Source organism: Ceratotherium simum, chromosome 4 (assembly GCF_057802395.1).
Source record: "Ceratotherium simum simum isolate JZ-2026a chromosome 4, ASM5780239v1, whole genome shotgun sequence".
In the NCBI taxonomy this organism is placed as follows: Eukaryota; Metazoa; Chordata; class Mammalia; order Perissodactyla; family Rhinocerotidae; genus Ceratotherium; species Ceratotherium simum.
Window position 1 is genome coordinate 91,965,172 of NC_141903.1, and position 19,320 is coordinate 91,984,491.

A 19,320-nucleotide genomic window follows, 5' to 3' on the forward strand; every position below is an offset into this window, starting at 1 on the left:
AAGCGGGAAGGAGATGAGTAGGACTAAGTCAGAAGGAAATGCTGCCAGCGTCACATCACGGGGAGGAGAGGTAAGCAGGAGAGACCGCTGAGGTTGGGAAGACCTGTATCAACAGTACTATTTTCTATTCCCTTGTTAAAATCTGACTGGTCTAACATCATGCCCAACAGACATTTCTGAGGTGCTTTCTTTTCATATAACAACTTATTCAGCAAACCTCAGTCTAACAGCATGGCAGAAACAGTGAACCAAATAATTACGACGAATATGACAAATGCTGTAAAAGAGCCCTCAGGAGCTATGGGCACAAAAGCACATAAAATGGTGGTGGGGCTGAGGGTGTGTGTTTCAGGCAGAGGGAACTGAGGTACAGGACAGGAGAGCTGAGAGCATGATGCATTAAGGGAACAGCATCTACACCAGAAGAACTTGAGAGTGGGACACGAGTGGAGGAGAGTGGTGGCAAGGAGGAAGCTCTACATATCTTTACCTGCCATGGAAAGACATAGCCCCAGGGAGCCACCAAAAATAAGGAAGACAGAAACATTTCAGATTAGTGTCTCAGAAGGGGAAGGAGGCACAGGATGCAAGGTCGGGAAACCAGCTGAACTTCAATAACACAGTCCAGGACTCCAGTGACAGGACAAGGGGATCCGGATGAGGCTAAGGGAAAGGAAAGATGGAGATGCACCTGAAAGATATTTAGGCGTTGGAATCAAGAGGAGAGAGAGAAGGAGGAGTCTAAGACATTCCCAGGTTTCCAGCTGGGGAAAGTAGACAGAAATGCTGGGTAGCAGGAGTGGCAATCTATGATTCCCTGCACAGAAGTTAACACTACAGAGAGACATCTGGAAGAAGGTACCGTAACACTGATGCATCTTAGACTACTGTGCCTGCGGGCGCAGATCAGCTGGGAAGACGAACTGCTGCTTAATTCTTAACCGCTGTCCAAGCCCTCCTTAAACTTTTACAATTCTTGACATGCAATGCAACTGTGTCAAAGTTCCACCACAGGCCAAGAACAGCCACCCTGGCAATCCTTAACTTTAGAATTATTTCCTGTCCCTCTGCTGGGCATAAAGCCAGAACAGAAACATTTCTACTCTACAGTATTCTAATTTGGATATGTCTCCTTAAAGGCTAACTAACCAGTCAGAACCACATTTATACGATTCTTCCGTTTCCTCACACAGACACTCTGACAGAACGGCAGAGGGAAACCATTAAAATATCTGATCAGAAAATCTGAGTCTCATTCTTGCGAGAACAAATTCTCCTCTTGATAAGTATTTATAATAGTACAGTTTCATTAAATGGGGGAAAAATACATCCTTTCTTCCTTGCTAACTGGTTGTAAGCCCTCAACTCAAGTAGGATTTCTGGTTTACTTCCAGTTTCACCTAAGAATTTCAGTTTTGTCTCCCCAAAAGCCATACAGCTGATGTAAAAGTCAGTCCAGCTGGCCACCTGAAAAGAGGCAACTGCTAAGTGCCAAAGAGCAACCAAGGGACTACTGGTTAGCCTGCCTGTTTCCCCCAACGTGTGGTTCTCGAGTAAAAGTGTGACTCGGCAGGGCAGGTCTAAGTGAACAGATAACACAGATGTGTCTCTGGTCCTTATGCAGAAATTCCCATGAGAAAAACTGCTGACGTATTTTATGTTTTGATCCCATTATGTTTAAAATGTTCAAACAGAAAAAGCTGACCAAAACTGAAAAAGCCAAAAAACCTACTTAATAGGAAAAGTTACTAAAGGTTAATTAGGCATTCAAAAGAGGGCAGAAGAATTCTCCTTTGATTAAGAGAAACTGCAAATAATTGAGGTTAAAGACTTGCTTGTCCCGGGAGTTATATTCTAAGTTAGGAGCAACAGGAGTGGTGGTCTGCTAGCACGGCACTGTGAACACAAACAGACGCAGACCCGGTGGGAGGAGGCAATGAACTTGCTTCTTCTTAAAACTGTCATCACAGAATCGAAGGCTGGAGATGGTTCGTTTTAATAAAGGGAAATGGCCAGGAAAGGTTTTCTTAGGAAGATGGAGTAGACAACAAGGCTTTTTAAAGCTTGGAAGCTTCTACATGATTTCTGGGCAGCCAGGAGTACCCCCTTAACAGAATGAGCTCGAGTATGTTACATCAGTTTCAATTAGTTATCAGGTTATCTACCTGGGACAGATGGTTCTGCTTCTTTAAATTATTTTATTAGATCTTTTCTATTAATGTTAGCATGTGAACATGAGAAGCATTTACATAGTATTTGTAAAGTTACAACAAAACAAATTCTTTTTCTTAAGAGAAAGCATGTTCAATTCAGAGGGAAAAAAATGTGTTCTCAATCTCAACTGGTCCACTCTGATTTAAGGTATTAACTTCCACCTAGTGGTCAATTCTAGAACTGAAGGCATGAATTCTAGGAGAAAATTTTCCAAAAACATGCCTAAGAAATCCACTTTCAGTGACATCACATCATAAACAAAAAAGCATGAACACACTTACCTCCATTGTCTGATTTTTCTGAAATACCAGACAGTTTCCAAAAGGCTTTCATCTGTTCTGCATTCCTATAAAAAAAAAGTATCTTCAGATTAAGTGTCCAGTGTAGTACCTTATATATGGATGCGCACTCCATAAATAAATGCATTTTACATATTTCACTAGAACAACTACCGTGCTAAATTTACTTCCAATAGCATCATCTGGTGAAAATGTGTTTGTGATAAAATATAAATAAATATAATGCTCTTTCTCAATTAATGGAAGTTTACCAAATTATGTAATTCTCATTTCTACTGGTCAGAGAAAGGAAAACAATGTCTAGGTGGCTCAGTACCTTCATTACTCAAGGAAAACACATTTTTATTATTAAATGGTGAAGCAAATGTAGACAGTGGTTAGAGTCTACACTAATATCAACAGAGGGAACAAGAGAGGTAGTTAAGAGATGGGAGTAATTAATACTACTAAATACTAATCAGATAGGTGTTCCTATAGATATACTAGATGCTATATTTAACCTGTAAAATAATTATCTTTATTTTTAAATTGAAAAAAATAAAGTTTAGAGAGCTTATGCAATTTGCCTAAGGGTAAAGTTGTACTGAATCATTCAAGTCTGGGTGGTGAGAGCAAAACTAGTCTTCTTTATTTTGGATTTAGGCTACTGTGGCTTGACTAGTAAAATGAACAGCTTCTTTTATAGCATGGTTTCTACAGGAAAAACGCACTAAAACTTTTCAAATTTATAAGACAACTCTCAGAACTTAGGTTCTAAAAGTTGCGAGTTGCAACAGAAATTTAGCAGGAATTAACAAATCTACTTAATTTACCATATTGCAGGAGGAAGGGACTGCATGTGAGTGACTCCTCCATCCACTGGTACCACCACCTGTATGTTGGAAAGCACACTTGGTGCCACCATAGCTTCTGGGTTGTACTTATAATCCACTCTAAGATCTGTGGTGCCAGCACTACATTTCCAATATGTTGCAAGATTTAGAGGAGTGGACTGAATACCATTTGATGATACCTTTAAAGAGAAAAAAAAACAATTGTCTTTGGCCTGAAAAGTAAACAAGTCATGTTAATTACATGTATACTTGAACACAAGAGCTCAACAGAATCAAAACTAAATGAGGGAGCTGTCTGTTGCTAGGCAGAATAAAGCAGGTTCATCTCAAAGGAGTTAAGAGTCACTCTCAAAGTGTGGACCTGGGACCATCTACATCAAAACTCCTGTGGTGTTTAAAATGTGCATTCCCCTGGCTCCAAATGCAGAAAATCTGTTTCAACATCTCAGGTACAGGGCCCAGAAATCAGCCCATCAGGGGATTCTTATTTATGCATGTAACATTTGAATGCCTCTCAGCATTCAACACAGAATTCTAAGATTCTTTATGGATTATAAGAATTTAGATTTAAATCAGAAAAAGATGGGTCACCATGCAGTTCTGCAAGCCTGGAATTAGAATACTTCCAACTTCAAATACTTAATTTTAATCACATGACCCATAGTAAATGATGCAATTCCTTCCAATTCTTCAGTTCCTTGATCAAACGATTCTTTTTCAATGAGAACTACCCTGATCACCCTGTTTAAATTTACTTTGAAAATCACATTTTCAATCTTCCTTACCTTACTCTACACACTTTTTCCTTTCTCCATACCACAACAAACAATATTATTTATTTATTATGTTATGTTTACTGTTTATCTCCCCATGCTACTCCCAGCAATTAGCAAGCACTGAATAATAAATGTTTGTTGAATGAATGGTAAATAAATACTTGGAATAAACTTTAAGCCAACTTAAGTGGCAGTAGCTTTTTACTCTTCAAAGTATTTATTTCCTAGAGACATAAGCCATTTTAATACAATTACCCTACTAAAAATTTAAACAGTACAGAACTATATGAAATAAGAAATTTATCCTTTGGCATTCTTACTCCCCACCGTTAACATCATGGTAGATATCCTTCCAGACGTTTTAGCCATGCAGACATGACGCCTCCTCCTCCTTTTTAATGGCTATAATGATTCATTTAATCAATCTCTCCTCTGTGGAAGTGTACTCAGGTGGTTTCCAAATAAGGCTGCAGTGAACATCGTTTGTACCTGACCTTTTCTTTGCCCATTTGTGTGATTTCTGAAGAACAGATTTCTGGAAGTGAAATTGCTGAATTAAAGGTTACCTCTATTCAACAATCTAATAGAATAGCCTTCTAAGAGGTTCCATTAATTTGTACTATTAACAAGTGGTCACACCTCTCTTAACAGCGCAATCTTTTTCATGTTTGCCAATCTGATAGGTTAAAACTGATACCTCAATGTTGTCTTAATAGTCACTGCTCTGATTACTACTGACTTACAGCATCTTTCCATAAGTCATCTTTCTCTTGAGTTATTCACCTTGTACTTACGAACTTATAAGGGCTCTTTGTAGTAACCCTTTCGGACCATCTTATGTACAGTTGTCCTTCGGTATCCGCAGGGTATTGGTTCCAGGAACCCCCACGGATACCAAAATCTGCAGATGCTCAAGTCTCTTATATAAAATGGCGTGGTATTTGCATATAACCTATGCACATCCTCCTGTATACTTTAAATCATCTCTAGATTACTTATAATACCTAATACAGTGTAGATGCTATGTAAATAGTCAGATTGTACTGTTTAAGGAATACTGACAACAGAAGTCCGTACATGTTCGGTACAGTTGCAACCATCACAGGCCTTACAGTTCATGGTTGGTTGAATCTAAGGATGAGGAACCTGTGGATACTGAGAGCTGACTGCATTACAAATACTTTTCCCTCCAATACTGATTCTGTTTAAAGGTTGCTTTAGCCAAATATTTTATACACACACACACACACACATTTATTTATATTTTTGCATCAAATATGTCACTCTTTTTTGTGTGTGTGAGGAAGATCAGTCCTGAGCTAACATCTGCCAGTCCTCCTCTTTTTGCTTGAAGACTGGCCCTGAGCTAACATCCGTGCTAATCTTCCTCCACTTTATGTGGGATGCCACCATAGCATGGCCTGACAAGCAGTGCGTTGGTGCGTGCCCGGGATCCGAACCTGGGCCGCCAGCAGCGGAGCGTGCGCACTTAACCACTACGCCACGGGGCCAGCCTCTCAAATATGTCACTCTTATTGCATGGCATGTAGGTTTTGTATAATACTTAGGTCTTTCACGTTTCAAGATTAAATTATGTAGTAAATAAATATTCTACACATATATACACACACATATACATATATACCCACAGATATACATATATTCACCCATGATTTATTTTAGTATCTTTATGGTTTCATTTATTATTATTAAACCTTTGATACATGCAGATTTTATTTTGGTTACAGATATGAGTTAGAGATTCAGCTTAATTTTTTCCCAAATCTCTAGCCTGCTGCCCCAATACTTATTGAAAAATTCATCATTCCCACATTGCCTTGAATGCTACTTTTTTATCACAAAATTTTGTTTAATTTTTTCCAATGCTTTTTCTGCATCTATTGAGATGATCATATAATTTTTATCCTTCATTTTGTTAATGCGACGTACCACATTGATTGATTTGCAGATATTGAACCATCCTGGTATCCCTGGAGTAAATTTCACTTGATCATGGTGTGTGATTCTTTTAATGTATTGTTGAATCTCATTTGCTAATACTTTGTTGAGGATTTTTGCATCTATGTTCATCAGGGATATCGGCCTGTAATTTTCCTGTGGTCTCTTTGCCTGGTTTTGGCATCAGGGTAATGCAGGCCTAGTAAAATGAATTTGGAGTGTTCCCTCCTCTTCTATTTTTTGGAAGAGTTTGAGAAGGATTATATTAATTCTTCTTTGAATGTATGGTAGATTCACAAGTGAAGCCATCTAGTCCCAGACTTTTATTTGTTGGGAGGTTTCTGATTACTGATTCAATCTCCTTACGAGTAATCAGTCTATTAAGATTTTCTGTTTCTTCATGATTCAGTCTTGGAAGGCCATATATGTCTAGGAATTTATCCATTTCTTTTAGGTTGTCCAATTTGTTGGCATATAATTATTCATAGTAGTCTCTTATGATCCACTATATTTTTGTGGTATCAGTTGTAATGTCCTCTTTCATTTCTGATTTCATTGATTTGAGCCCTCTTTTTTTCTTGGTGAGTCTAGCTAAAGGTTTATCAATTTGGTTTATCTTTTCAAAGAACCATCTCTTAGTTCCATTGATCTTTTCTAGTCTTTTTCCATTTCTTTATTTCTACTCTGATCTTTGTTATTTCCTATCTTCTATTAACTTGGGCTTCGTTTGTTCTTCGCTTGTTCCCTGAAGGTGTAGAGTTAGGCTGTTTATTTGAGATTTCTGTTTCTTGAGGTAGGCATTTATCACTATGAACGTCCCTCTGAGAACTACTTTTGCTGCATTCCATAAATTTTGGTATGTTGTATTTCCATTTTTATTTGTCTCAAGGTATTTTTTATTCCTCTTTTGATGTGTTGACCCATTTGTTGTTCAGTAGCATGTTGTTCAATCTCCACATATTTGTGAATTCTCCAGAATTACTGTAGTTGATTTCTAGTTTCATACTCATTGTGGTCAGAAAAGATGCTTGATATGATTTCAATCTTATATTTATTAAGACTTGTTTTGAGGACTGAAGTCAAGATGGCGGTGTAGGCGGACTCTGAACTCAACTCCTCCCGCGGACACAGCCAATTTACAACTACTCTTGGAAAAATTACCCCTGAGAGAGAACTGAAAACTAGATATGAGGACCTCCTGCAACAAACAACAATCCTAAGTGAGGTGGAAGAGACAGAAATTCCCTTCTGGAGAGAAAAAATTCCACCTTCACAAGCCGCCAGCTTCACGGCCGCTCGGTACCCAGCCCTCCCTGGAGGAGTGGGGCCCTGAGCCGGGGAGCATTTCTGCTATAGGCATTTTTTGGACCCAGCACAATCGAGACGAGTGGCATAATATCTGACTTTGCTTGCTACTAAAACATTGGGGAGTACCCCCAGAAGAGCTGGTTCACAAAGAAATTAAAACCAGCTCTTAAAGGGCCCACGCACAAACTCACCTGTTTCAGAAAGCAACCTAAAATCAGCAGAAAGAAAGATACACAGCCCTTTAGGGAAAAGAGACTCACCTGATAGGCTCTGAGTGCATCTCGGTGAGAAGTGAGACCTCTCCAGGGACTGGGACATTGGTGGTGGCCATTGTTGTGACCTGGTGTGGGCATGCTGACACAGACACCAGCAGACGCCATTGGAGTTCTCCCTGGGGCCTGCTAGCCCAGGGTCTGTCCCACCCACTAGAGCACTGATTTAACCCAGCTCAGCCAGGGCAAGCAGCCCGCCCTAGGGACTGGCCCCACCTAACAACAAGCCCTCTGGCAACTTGTGGGGCTGCTAAGGGAGCTGCCACAGCCTGGTATTCTCCACAGCCTGGTGACTGTGTCCGCCTCTGCAGGGCAGGGAATGTGCAACAAAGGGGTGGAGAGTGTGGGGCAGTGGTGGAGAGCGTGGGGCTCCCGCCTTGGAGATACTGGGTCCACTTCAGGAGGTCGAGGCGCATGCACGGGGCAGGACTGTGTTGACTGTGTGTGTAGACCTGTAGGCGGTGGGGCTTTTCAGCTGCAGAAGACTTGTGCTTCTCAAAGAGCGACATAGGGGGTTGGCCGCACCTTCCAAAGCCTGAAACAATTGGGTGCTCCCATGCCTGAGGCCAGCTCCAGCCAGCTGCAATCCTCAAGAGCTGATAAGAGACCTAAAGGCTGAAGGCTTATAGCAATTGTAAACCCCTGAGCCTAACAACCTGCCACGCTGGGGGCCTACTCACTTAATAGAAATAGGGCAACAGGATTGTGCTATCCAACCTTGCAGCCAACTGTGTTGGGACACCCCACACTCGATAAAGAGACTGAAGGGCCCACAACAACTACACGCAGCTGAGCATTACAACAGCTGGCCAGGGGCATATCTTGGGCACCTACGGGAAGAACAACCCCACCACAACAGAAGGACACATGTAGCCCACACAGGGGTCACTCCTGGAACATTTGCAACTGGAGAGGAGAGGGAAGCACACTGCCAGGCCTCCTAAGGCATCACTTATATAAGGTCACCTCTCCAAGAGCAGGAGACGTAGCCGACCTACCTAATACACAGACACAAGCACAGGGAAAGAGGCAGAATGAGGAGGCAAAGGAATACGTTCCAAGTAAGGGAACAGGACAAAACTCCAGAAAAGGAACTAAGTGAAACAGAAATGAGCAACCTACCCGACAGAGAGTTCAAACAAAGAGTGTTAAGGATGCTCACTGATCTGGGGAGAAGAACAGATGAACTCAGTCAGAATGTCAACAAAGAAATGGAAGATATAAAATAGAACCAGTCAGAAATGAAGAATACAGTGCTGGAAATGAAAAATTCAGCAGAGGGACTCAAAAGCAGAGTAGAGGATACAGAAGAATGGATCTGCAAGCTGGACAAAGACTAGAAGAAATCACCCAAGCTGAACAGGTAAAAGAGAAAAGAATTAAAAAGAGTGAAGACAGTCTAAGGGACCTCTGGGACAACATCAAGCACACTAACATCCATGTTATAGGTGTCCCGGAAGGAGAAGAGCAAGACAAAGGGGGAGAGAATCTATTTCAAGAAATAATAGCTGAAAACTTCCCTAACCTAAGGAAGGAAACAGACATCCAGGTACAGGAAGCACAGAGAGCCCCAAACAAGATAAACCCAAAGAGGCCCACACCAAGACACATCATAATCAAAATGTCCAGAATTAAAGATAAAGAGAGAATCCTAAAAGCCGCAAGAGAAAGACAAGTTACATACAAAGGAAACCCCATAAGGCTATCAGCTGACTTCTCAGCAGAAACCTTACAGGCTAGAAGAGAGTGGCACGATATATTTAAAGTGCTAAAAGGAAAAAACCTACAGCCAAGAATACTCTAGCCAGCAAGGTTTTCATTCAAAATGGAAGGAGAGATAAAAAGTTTCCCAGACAAGCAAAAATTAAAGGAGTTTGTCACCAAGAAACCAGTACTACAAGAAATGCTAAGGGAACTTATTTAAGGGGAAAGGAGAAGACCACAAATAGGATAAATTATCTATTTCCATGGTAAGAGGGTAATGGATACAAATGCACAAAAAAGAGGTTAGATATGATATCAAAAACATAAAATGTGGGAGGAGGGGAGTTAAAGAGTAGAGCTTTCAGACAGAGGTCAAATTAAGGAGACTATCAACTTAATATAGACCGCTATAGACGTAGGTTACTGTATGTGGACCCCATGGTAATCACAAACCAGAAACCTATAATAAATACACAAAAAAGTAAGAGAAAGGAACCCAAACATAATACTAAAGAAAGCCATCAAACCACAAGGGAAGAGAGCAAGAGAAGAAGAAAGGAACAGAGAAGAACTACTAAAACACCAAGAAAAAAAAATTTTTTAAATGGCAGTGAGCACATACTTGTCAACAGCTACTTTACACGTCAATGGACTAAATGCTCCAATCAAAAGGCACAGGGGGGCTGACTGGATAAAAAAACAAGACCCACATATATGCTGCATACAAGAGACACACTTCAGCCCTAAAGACACAAACTGAAAGTGAAGGGATGGAAAATGATACTCCATGCAAATGGCAATGAAAAGAAAGCTGGCGTAGCAATACTCATATCAGACAAAATAGGCTTTAAAACAAAAACCGTAACAAGAGACAAAGAAGGGAACAATCCAACAAGAGGATATAACACTTGTAAATATCTATGCACCCAACGCAGGAGCACCTAAACATATAAAGCAATTATTAACAGACATAAAAAGAGAAATAGTAACACAATAATAGTAGGGGACTTTAACACTCCACTTACACCAACGGATAGATCATCCAAACAGGTCAATAAGGAAACACTGGCCTTAAATGACACATTAGAAGAGATGGACCTAGTAGATATATACAGACCATTCCATCCAAAAACTGAAGAATACACATTTTCAAATGCACAAGGAACATTCTCCAGGATTGATCACACATTAGGCCACAAAACAAGTCTCCATGAATTTAAGAAGACTGAAATAATACCAAGCATCTTTTCTGACACAACGGTATGAAACTAGAAATCAACTATAGGAAGAAAATCAGAAAAGCCACAAATGTGTGGAGATTAAACAAAATGCTGAGCAACGACTGGGTCAATGAAGAAATCAAAGGAGAAATCAAAAAATACTTGGAGACAAATGAAAATGAAAATATGACATGCCAGAATTTATGGGATACAGCAAAAGTGGTTCTAAGAGGGAAGTTTATAGCAATACAGGCCTATCTCAACAAACAAGAAAAATCTCAAATAAATAATCTAACAATGCACCTAAAGGAACTGGAAAAAGAAGAACAAACAAAGCCCAAAATCAGTAGAAGAAGGGAAATAATAAAAATCAGAGCAGAAATAAATGAAATAGAGACCAAAAAACAATAGAAAAAATTAACAAAACCAAGAGCTGGTTCTTTGAAAAGATAAACAAAATTGACAAACATTTAGCTAGACTCACCAAGAAAAAAAGAGGGAAGGCTCAAATAAGTAAAATCAGAAATGAAAGAGGAGAAATTACAACACACACCTCAGAAATACAAAAGATTATAAGAGAATACTATGAAAAGCTATATGCCAACCAATTTGACAATCTGGAAGAAATGGATAAATTCTTAGAATCATACAACCTTCCAAAACTGGATCAAGAAGAAACAGAGAATTTGAATAGACCAATCACCAGTAAGGAGATCAAAACGGTAATCAAAAACCTCCCCAAAAATAAAAGTCCAGGACCAGACAGCTTCCCTACCAAACATTCAAAGAAGACTTAATACCTATCCTTCTCAAACTCTCCCAAAAAATTGAGGAGTGGGGGAAGCTCCCTAACTCATTCTACAAAGCCGACATTACCCTGATACCAAAACCAGACAAGGACAACACAAAAAAAAGAAAACTACAGGCCAATATCACTGATGAACATCAGTGCAAAAATCCTCAACAAAATACTAGCAAATCACATACAACAATATATTAAAAAGATTATACACCATGATCAGGTGGGATTTACTCCAGGGATGCAGGGATGGTTCAACATTCGCAAATCAATCAACATGATACACCACATTAATAAAATGAAGAATAAAAATCACATGATCATCTCAATAGATGCAGAGAAAGCATTTGACAAGATACAGCATCCATTTATGATAAAATAAACTCTGAATAAAATGGGTATAGAAGGAAAGTACCTCAACATAATAAGGCCATATATGACAAACCCACAGCTAATATCATCCTCAATGGTGAAAAACTGAAAGCTATCCCTCTAAGAACAGGAACCAGACAAGGATGCCCACTGTCACCACTCCTATTTAACATAGTACTGGAAGTCCTAGCCAGAGCAATCAGGCAAGAGAAAGAAATAAAAGGGATCCAAGTTGGAAAGGAAGAAGTGAAACTGTCACTATTTGCAGATGACATGATTTTATATATAGAAAACCCTAAACAATCCACCAAAAAACTTTTAGAAGTAAAAAACAAATATGGTAAAGTTGCAGGATACAAAATCAACATACAAAAATCAGTTGCATTTCCATACGCTAACAACAAAGTAGCAGAAAGAGAAATTAAGAATACAATCTCGGGACGGCCCCGTGGCTTAGCGGTTAAGTGCGTGCGCTCCGATGCAGGCTGCCCGGGTTCGGATCCCGGGCGCGCACAGACGCACTGCTTCTCCGGCCATGCTGAGGCTGCGTCCCACATACAGCAACTAGAAGAATGTGCAACTATGACTTACAACTATCCCTTGGGGCTTTAGGGGAAAAATAAATAAATTAAGAATACAATCTCATTTACAATTGCAACAAAAAGAATAAAATATCTGGGAATAAACTTAACCAAAGAGGTGAGAGATCTGTACACTGAAAACGATAAAACATTGCTGAAAGAAATGAAGACGACACAAAGAAATGGAAAGATATTCTGTACTCTTGGATTGGAAGAATTAACATAATTAAGATGTCTATACTTCCTAAAGCAATCTATTGATTCAATGCAATCCCTATCAAAGTTCCAACAACATTTTTCACAGAAATAGAACAAAGAATCCTAAAATTTATATGGAACAACAAAAGACCCCAAATAGCTAAAGGAATCCTGAGAAAAAAGAACAAAGCTGGAGGTATCACACTGCCTGATTTCAAAATATACTACAAAGCTATAGTAACCAAAACAGCATGGTACTGGCACAAAAACAGACACACAGATCAATGGAATAGAATCGAAAGCCCAGAAATAAACCCACACATCTATGGACAGCTAATCTTCGACAAAGGAGCCAAGAACATACAATGGAGAAAGGCAAGTCTCTTCAACAAATGGTGTTGGGAAAACTGGACAGCCACATGCAAAAAAATGAAAATAGACCATTACCTTACACCATACACAAAAATTAACTCCAAATGGATTAAAGACTTGAATGTAAGAGCTGAAACTATGAAACTTCTAGAAGAAAACACAGGCAGTACACTCTTCGACATCGGTCTTAGCAACATATTTTCAAGCACCATGTCTGACTGGGAAAGAGAAATGATAGAAAAATTAAACAAATGGGACTACATCAAACTAAAAAGCTTCTGCACAGCAAAGGAAATCATCAACAAAACGAAAAGACAACCTAACAATTGGGGGAAGATATTTGCAAACCATACATCTGATAAGGGGTTAATCTCCAAAATATGTGAAGAACTCATGCATCTCAACAAGAAAAAACAACCCAATTAAAAAATGGGCAAAAGACCTGAACAGACATTTCTCCAAAGAAGATATACAGTGGCCAACAGACACATGAACAGATGTTCAGCATCATTAATTATCAGGGAAATGCAAATCAAAACTACAATGAGATATCACCTCACACCTGTCAGAATGGCTATAATTAACAAGACAGGAAACAAGTGTTGGAGAGGATGTGGAGAGAAGGGAACTCTCACACACTGCTGGTGGGAGTGCAAACTGGTGCAGCCACTACGGAAAACAGTATGGAGATTCCTCAAAAAATTAAGGATAAAATAGAAATACCTTATGATCCAGCTATCCCACTACTGGGTATCTACCCAACGAACCTGAAATCAACAATCCAAAGAGGCTTATGCACCCCTATGTTCATCGCAGCATTATTCACTATAGCCAAGACATAGAAGCAACCCAAGTGTCCCTTGACTGATGAATGGATAAAGAAGATGTGGTATATATATACCATGGAATACTACTCAGCCATAAAGAAACACAAAATCGTCCCATTTGCAACAACATGGATGGACCTGGAGGGTATTATGTTAAGTGAAATAAGCCAGAAAGAGAAAGACAAACAGGGCATGATTTCACTCATACGTGGAAGATAAACCAACACATGCACAGATAGAACTGTTTGGTGGTTACCAGGGGCTAGGGGGGTGGGGGGTGGGCACAAGGGGTGGAGGGATGCACTTATATGGTGACTGAGAAACAATAATGTACAATAAAAATTTCACAATTAAAAAAAAATAGAAAAAAAAATTAAGGATAGAACTACCATACGATCCAGCTATTCCACTGCTGGGTATTTATCCAAAGAATGTGAAAACACCAATGCATAAAGATACATGCACCCCTGTGTTCAGTGCAGCGTTATTCACAATAGCCAAGACGTGGAAGCAACCTAGGTGCCCATCAAAGGAAGAATGGATAAAGAAGAGGTGGTATTTATACACAATGGAATACTACTCAGCCATAAGAAATGATGAAATTTCAGCCATTTGTGACAACATGGATGGACATTGAGGGTATTATGCAAAGTGAAATAAGTCAGAGGGAGAAGGTCAAATACCGTATGATCTCACTCATTAAGTAGTAGATAATAACAACAAACAAACATAGAGACAGAGACTGGACTGGTGGTTACCAGAAGGGACGAGGGGGAGGGAGGAGGGCGAAAGGGATAATTAGGCACATGTGTGTCGTGATGGATTGTAATTAGTATTTGGGTGGTGAACATGAGAACATGATGTAATCCATGCAGAAATAGAAATATAATGATGTACACCTGAAATTTATACAATGTTATAAACCAATGTTACCATAATAAACCAAAAAAAAAATAGTTATAGAAATAAATAAATAAATAAAAGCAGCATGTGGTAAAAAAAAAAAAAAAAAAAATGTCCTCCACCAGCCTAGCAATGGTACAATCCCAGCATTTAGAATTCCTACACTTTCATCCACATTGTAGTAAAATAACTATATAATCATCACTCGGTCACACTGCATATTAGGAAGGCAGAGAGAACACCTGAAGCCATGGTGCTCTTCATAGAACACCGTGGAACATTGATGTATTTATCTCTATTAAATGATCTAAGAACCATTTTATGGGTGGAAAGTATGACTCTGTAATATATGTAGCAATCTAAAATTACCACTAACTGTCCGTGAAAAAAAAATCAGCCTGTCGCACCAAGAAAAAAAAAAAGACTTGTTTTGTGGCCTAACATATGATCTCTCCTGGATGATGTTTCATGTGCACTTGAGAAGAATGTGTATTCTGCTGCTTTTGGATGGAATATTCTGATATATCTGTTAAGTCCATCTGGCCTAATGTGTTGTTTAAGGCCAATATTTCCTTATTGATTTTTGTCTAGATGATCTATCCATTGATAAAAGTGGGTTATTAAAGCCCCTTACTATTGTATTGTTGCCTATTTCCCCCTGTAGGTCTTTTAATATTTGCTTTATATATTTAGGTGCTCTTATGTTGGGTACGTAAATATTTACAAATGTTATATCCTCTTGTTGGATTGACCCCTTTATCATTATGTAATGCCCTTCTTTGTCTCTTATTACAGCTCTTTGTTTTAAAGTCTATTTTGCCTGATGTAAGTAAAGCTATCCCAGCTTTCTTTTGGTTTCCATTTGCAGGGAACATCTTTTTCCATCCCTTCACTTTCAGTCTGTGTCCTTACATCTGAAGTGAATCTCTTGTAGGCACCACATATTGGTTTTTTAATTCATTTAGCCACTCTAAGTCTTGTGATTGGAGAATTTAGTCCATTTACATTTAAAGTAATTATTGATAGGTATGTACTTACTGCCATTTTGTTAATTGTTTTCTGGCAGTTTTGTAGTTCCTCTCTGTTTCTTTTTTCTTCTCTTGCTCTCTTCCTTTGTGGTTGGATGACTTTCTTTAACAGTATGCTTAGATTCCTTTCTCATTATCTTTTGTGTATCTACTACAGGTTTTTTCTTTGTGGTTACCATGAGGCTTACATATAACACCCTATATTTATAACAGTCTATATTAAGTTGATGATAACTTAAGTTTGCATGCATTCTAAAGCTCTACATTTTTTCTCCTCCCATCACATTTTATGTTTTTGATGTCACATTTCATATCTTTTTATCTATGTAGTCCTTAATTATTGTAGCTTTAGTTCTTTTTACTATTTTTGTCATTTGACCTTCATAATACCTTTATAAGTGATTAATCCACTACCTTTATTATATGTTTACCTTTTAAACCAGTGAGATTTATACTTTCATTTGCTTTCTTATTCCTAATTAGTGCCCATTTTTTCAGCTTAAAGAAGTCCCTTTAACATTTCTTGTAAGGCTGGTTTAGTGGTCATGAACTCCTTTAGCTTTTGCTTTTCTGGAAAATTCTCTCTCTCCTTCAATTCTGAATGATAACTTTGCTGGGTAGAGTATCCTTGGCTGGAAGTTTTTTCTTTCAGCACTTTGAATATATCATGCCACTCCCTTCTGGCCTGTGAAATTTCTGCTGAAAAATCTGCTGATAGTCTTATGGGGGTTCCCACGTATGTAACAATTTGTTTTTCTCTCACTGCTTTTAGGATTCTGTCTTTTTAACTTTTGACATTTTAATTATAACGTGTCTTAATGTGGGTCTCTTTGAGTTCATCTTATTTGGAACTCGCTAGGGTTCTTGGATCTGGATGTCTGTTTCCTTTCCTGGGTTAGAGAACTTCTCAGCCCTTATTTCTTCCAATAAGTTTTCTCCCCCTTTCTCTCTCTCTCTTCTCCCTCTGGGACCCCTCTCATGTGAATGTTAGTCTATGTGATGTTGTCCCATAAATCCCTTAAGCTATCTTCACTTTTTAAAATTTCTTTTTCTTTTTGCTGCTGATTAGATGAGTTCCTCTGCCCTCTCTCTGAGTTCACTGATTCTTTCCTCTGCTTCATCCAGCCTGCTGATGAAACCCTCAGCATAGTGTATTTTTCAGTTCAGTTATTGTATTCTTCAGATCTGTGACTTCTATTTCGTACTTTCTTATATTTTTTATTTCTTTGTTGAAGTTCTGTGTTCATTCATTCTTCTCCCAAGTCCAGTGAACATCTTTATGACTATTATTTTGAACTCTTTATCAGATAAATCATTTGTCTCTGTTGTCACTAAGGTTTTTTCCTAAGGTTTTCTCTTTGTTCTTTTGTTTAGAACATATTCTTGTTTCATTTTGCTTGATTCTGTGTGTTGATTTCTATGCTTTGTATGAAATAGCCACCCCTCCCAGCCTTGAAGGAGTGGCCTTGTGTAGGCGATGAACCTATCATTCAACTCTGCCCTAGCTCTTGGTTGTCTCTCAAACCCTCTTGATTGTCCAAGCAGCCTATTTTATTTTTAGTGGCTCCCAGTTGTTGAGGGTGTTCCAAGACCTGTCAGTGTCCCAAAGGGGAGGATCTCAGTCAGCACCTAGATTCGGGCTGATTGGAAGCCAGACCCTCAGGCCACAGCTTTTAAAGTATACTAACATATACAGTCTTGTGGGAGCCCAAGTGTAAGCCCCGCTGGCTGCCAGAGCCAGGCAATCTAGGGGTCCCCTGGCAGCAGTTAGAAAAATCAGGGCTCCAGACAAGTATATAAGCTCCTTTCTGGGAGATACCAGTGAGCTAGCCTGAGGCAGAGGGACAGCACAAAGATGGTGTCCCCCAACCTCAGTTCTCTGCAAGCACCTCCATAGCCCCTAGATGTGGGCTGAGCCTGAAGCCTGCCCCTCAGGCTGATGCCCCAGGACAAGTAAACAGAGGGTGTTTCAGTCTCTGTCCCATGCCCTGGGGGTGGTCACCTGCCAAGATCTCTCTCCCATTGTTACAGCCCCGTGGGACCCAGGAACGCAAGCCCCTCTGGCCTCCAGAGCCAGGTGATCAAGGGGTGTCCCGTGGGCTGCAGGGGCAAAAACCAGGGCCCCAACTGTGTGTGAAAGCTGGGAGATCCTGGTGCTGGGAGTGAGGCAGCGGGAGAAGACGACAGCACCACTGAGGTAAAGAAACGTGGCGCCACGGCTTCAGCAAGGTGGGGGGAGAGCGCAAATGGCACTGCCAGTCCTCTGTCCCTGGAGAGAATCCCAACAGGTCCCTGCCCCTCACGCTGATGCTTTAAGGTTAGCAAATGATTCTGTTTCACATAAAGTCTGGCGCTTTTCAAGCAGATACTTCTGTGCTGGGCCCTGGGGTGAGTGTGTGCGCAAGCCCTTTAAGAACCCTAACTCAGACCACTCAGCCCTTTGAATCTCATAGACGTGAGCCCTGTTGGTTTTCAAAGCCAGACATTTTTGGGGCTCATCTCTCAGGTGCAGGTCTTAAAAGCTGGGGTGCCTGACGTGGGGTATGAACACTCTGCACCTCAGGGAGAAACTCTGGGTTTGTGAGTTTCCTCCCAAATGTGGGTCACCACACCAGGGGTGGGGTTTATGGTGAGACCATGTCTCAGCCACTCCTACCTGCCTTCATGTGGCCCTTTTCTCATTTACCAATGTGAAGGAGCTGTTCAGCAAGTTCTCAGGTCTTTTCAGAAGGAATCGTCCCATACGTTGCTGCAGACGTGGCACATCCGTGGGAGGAGGTGAGTTCAGGACCTTCTTACTCAGCATCCTGGACTACCTCTCCAGTTCTCATTAGTTATTTTATTGTAAATATTTTTTTCCATTAGTTTTCCTAACTAGTTGTTTTGAAAGCTATTAATTTTTGCATTAGTTTTTAAACTGACCACTTTACTAAATTCTCCTATATCAAATAGTTCTTCAATTGAGTCCCTTGAGTTTTCCAGGAATATAAATATCACCTGTAAATAATGATAATTTTGGTCCCTCCTTGCCAATATTTATTACTTCTTATTCTCTTGTCTAACTGTACTAACACATACAGAAAAATCTTATACACTAACAGAAATAATGGGCGTCTTTGCCATTCCTGACTTTAACTGATTGCTTTAGGAATTTCATTATTAAGACAGATGCTGCCGGTCTTCTCAGGTTAAGGACACATTCATTTATTCAGTATTTTAATCAGGAATAGATGATGAATTTGATCAAAATTGGTCAAAATCTCCATAGACTTATTAACAGATTTTCTGATTTTGAAATATCCCTGCATTCCTGGAATGAACCTCATTTGGCCATGACATATTACTCATTTAATGATCTGTAAGATTCTATTTGTTACTATTTTAATTTAGGATTTTTACAATGATATGACACTCACCTGATACTTTAATACATCTACATTATAATAAGAAGCAGCTGGATTTTGCTCTGATAGCTTCTTGAGGTAGACAGTAACAGCTTGCATGTTCATCCAAAAATCTTTTGTGTTAGAATCACACTGTGATGGATCACTGTATGTATAAGAAATATTTTTGTTATTTTATTTAACTTATCTTTATCGTTTGCCTCTGGGTAGTAATTTGGTGACCTGAGAAAGACTAGTAGAAATGAACCAAA

The 19,320-nt window shown here is 39.5% G+C and overlaps 1 protein-coding gene across 3 annotated transcripts in view; it reads right to left on the bottom strand.

The window, feature by feature from the left end:
- Positions 1 to 19,320, bottom strand: part of FCHO2 (FCH and mu domain containing endocytic adaptor 2) — a 119,842-nt gene that overhangs the window by 3,257 nt on the left and 97,265 nt on the right. For 2 of the 3 annotated variants that reach the window (XM_087430200.1, XM_087430201.1), the window contains 3 exons: positions 19,082 to 19,214; positions 3,326 to 3,525; positions 2,496 to 2,560 (listed from right to left, as the gene is read on the bottom strand). In XM_087430200.1, coding sequence (XP_087286326.1) covers positions 2,496 to 2,560; positions 3,326 to 3,525; positions 19,082 to 19,214 — 398 coding nt within the window. Of the gene's footprint in view, positions 1 to 2,495; positions 2,561 to 3,325; positions 3,526 to 4,449; positions 4,658 to 19,081; positions 19,215 to 19,320 lie in introns of those variants that run through there. The other variant, XR_015552045.1, reaches the window with a different exon arrangement.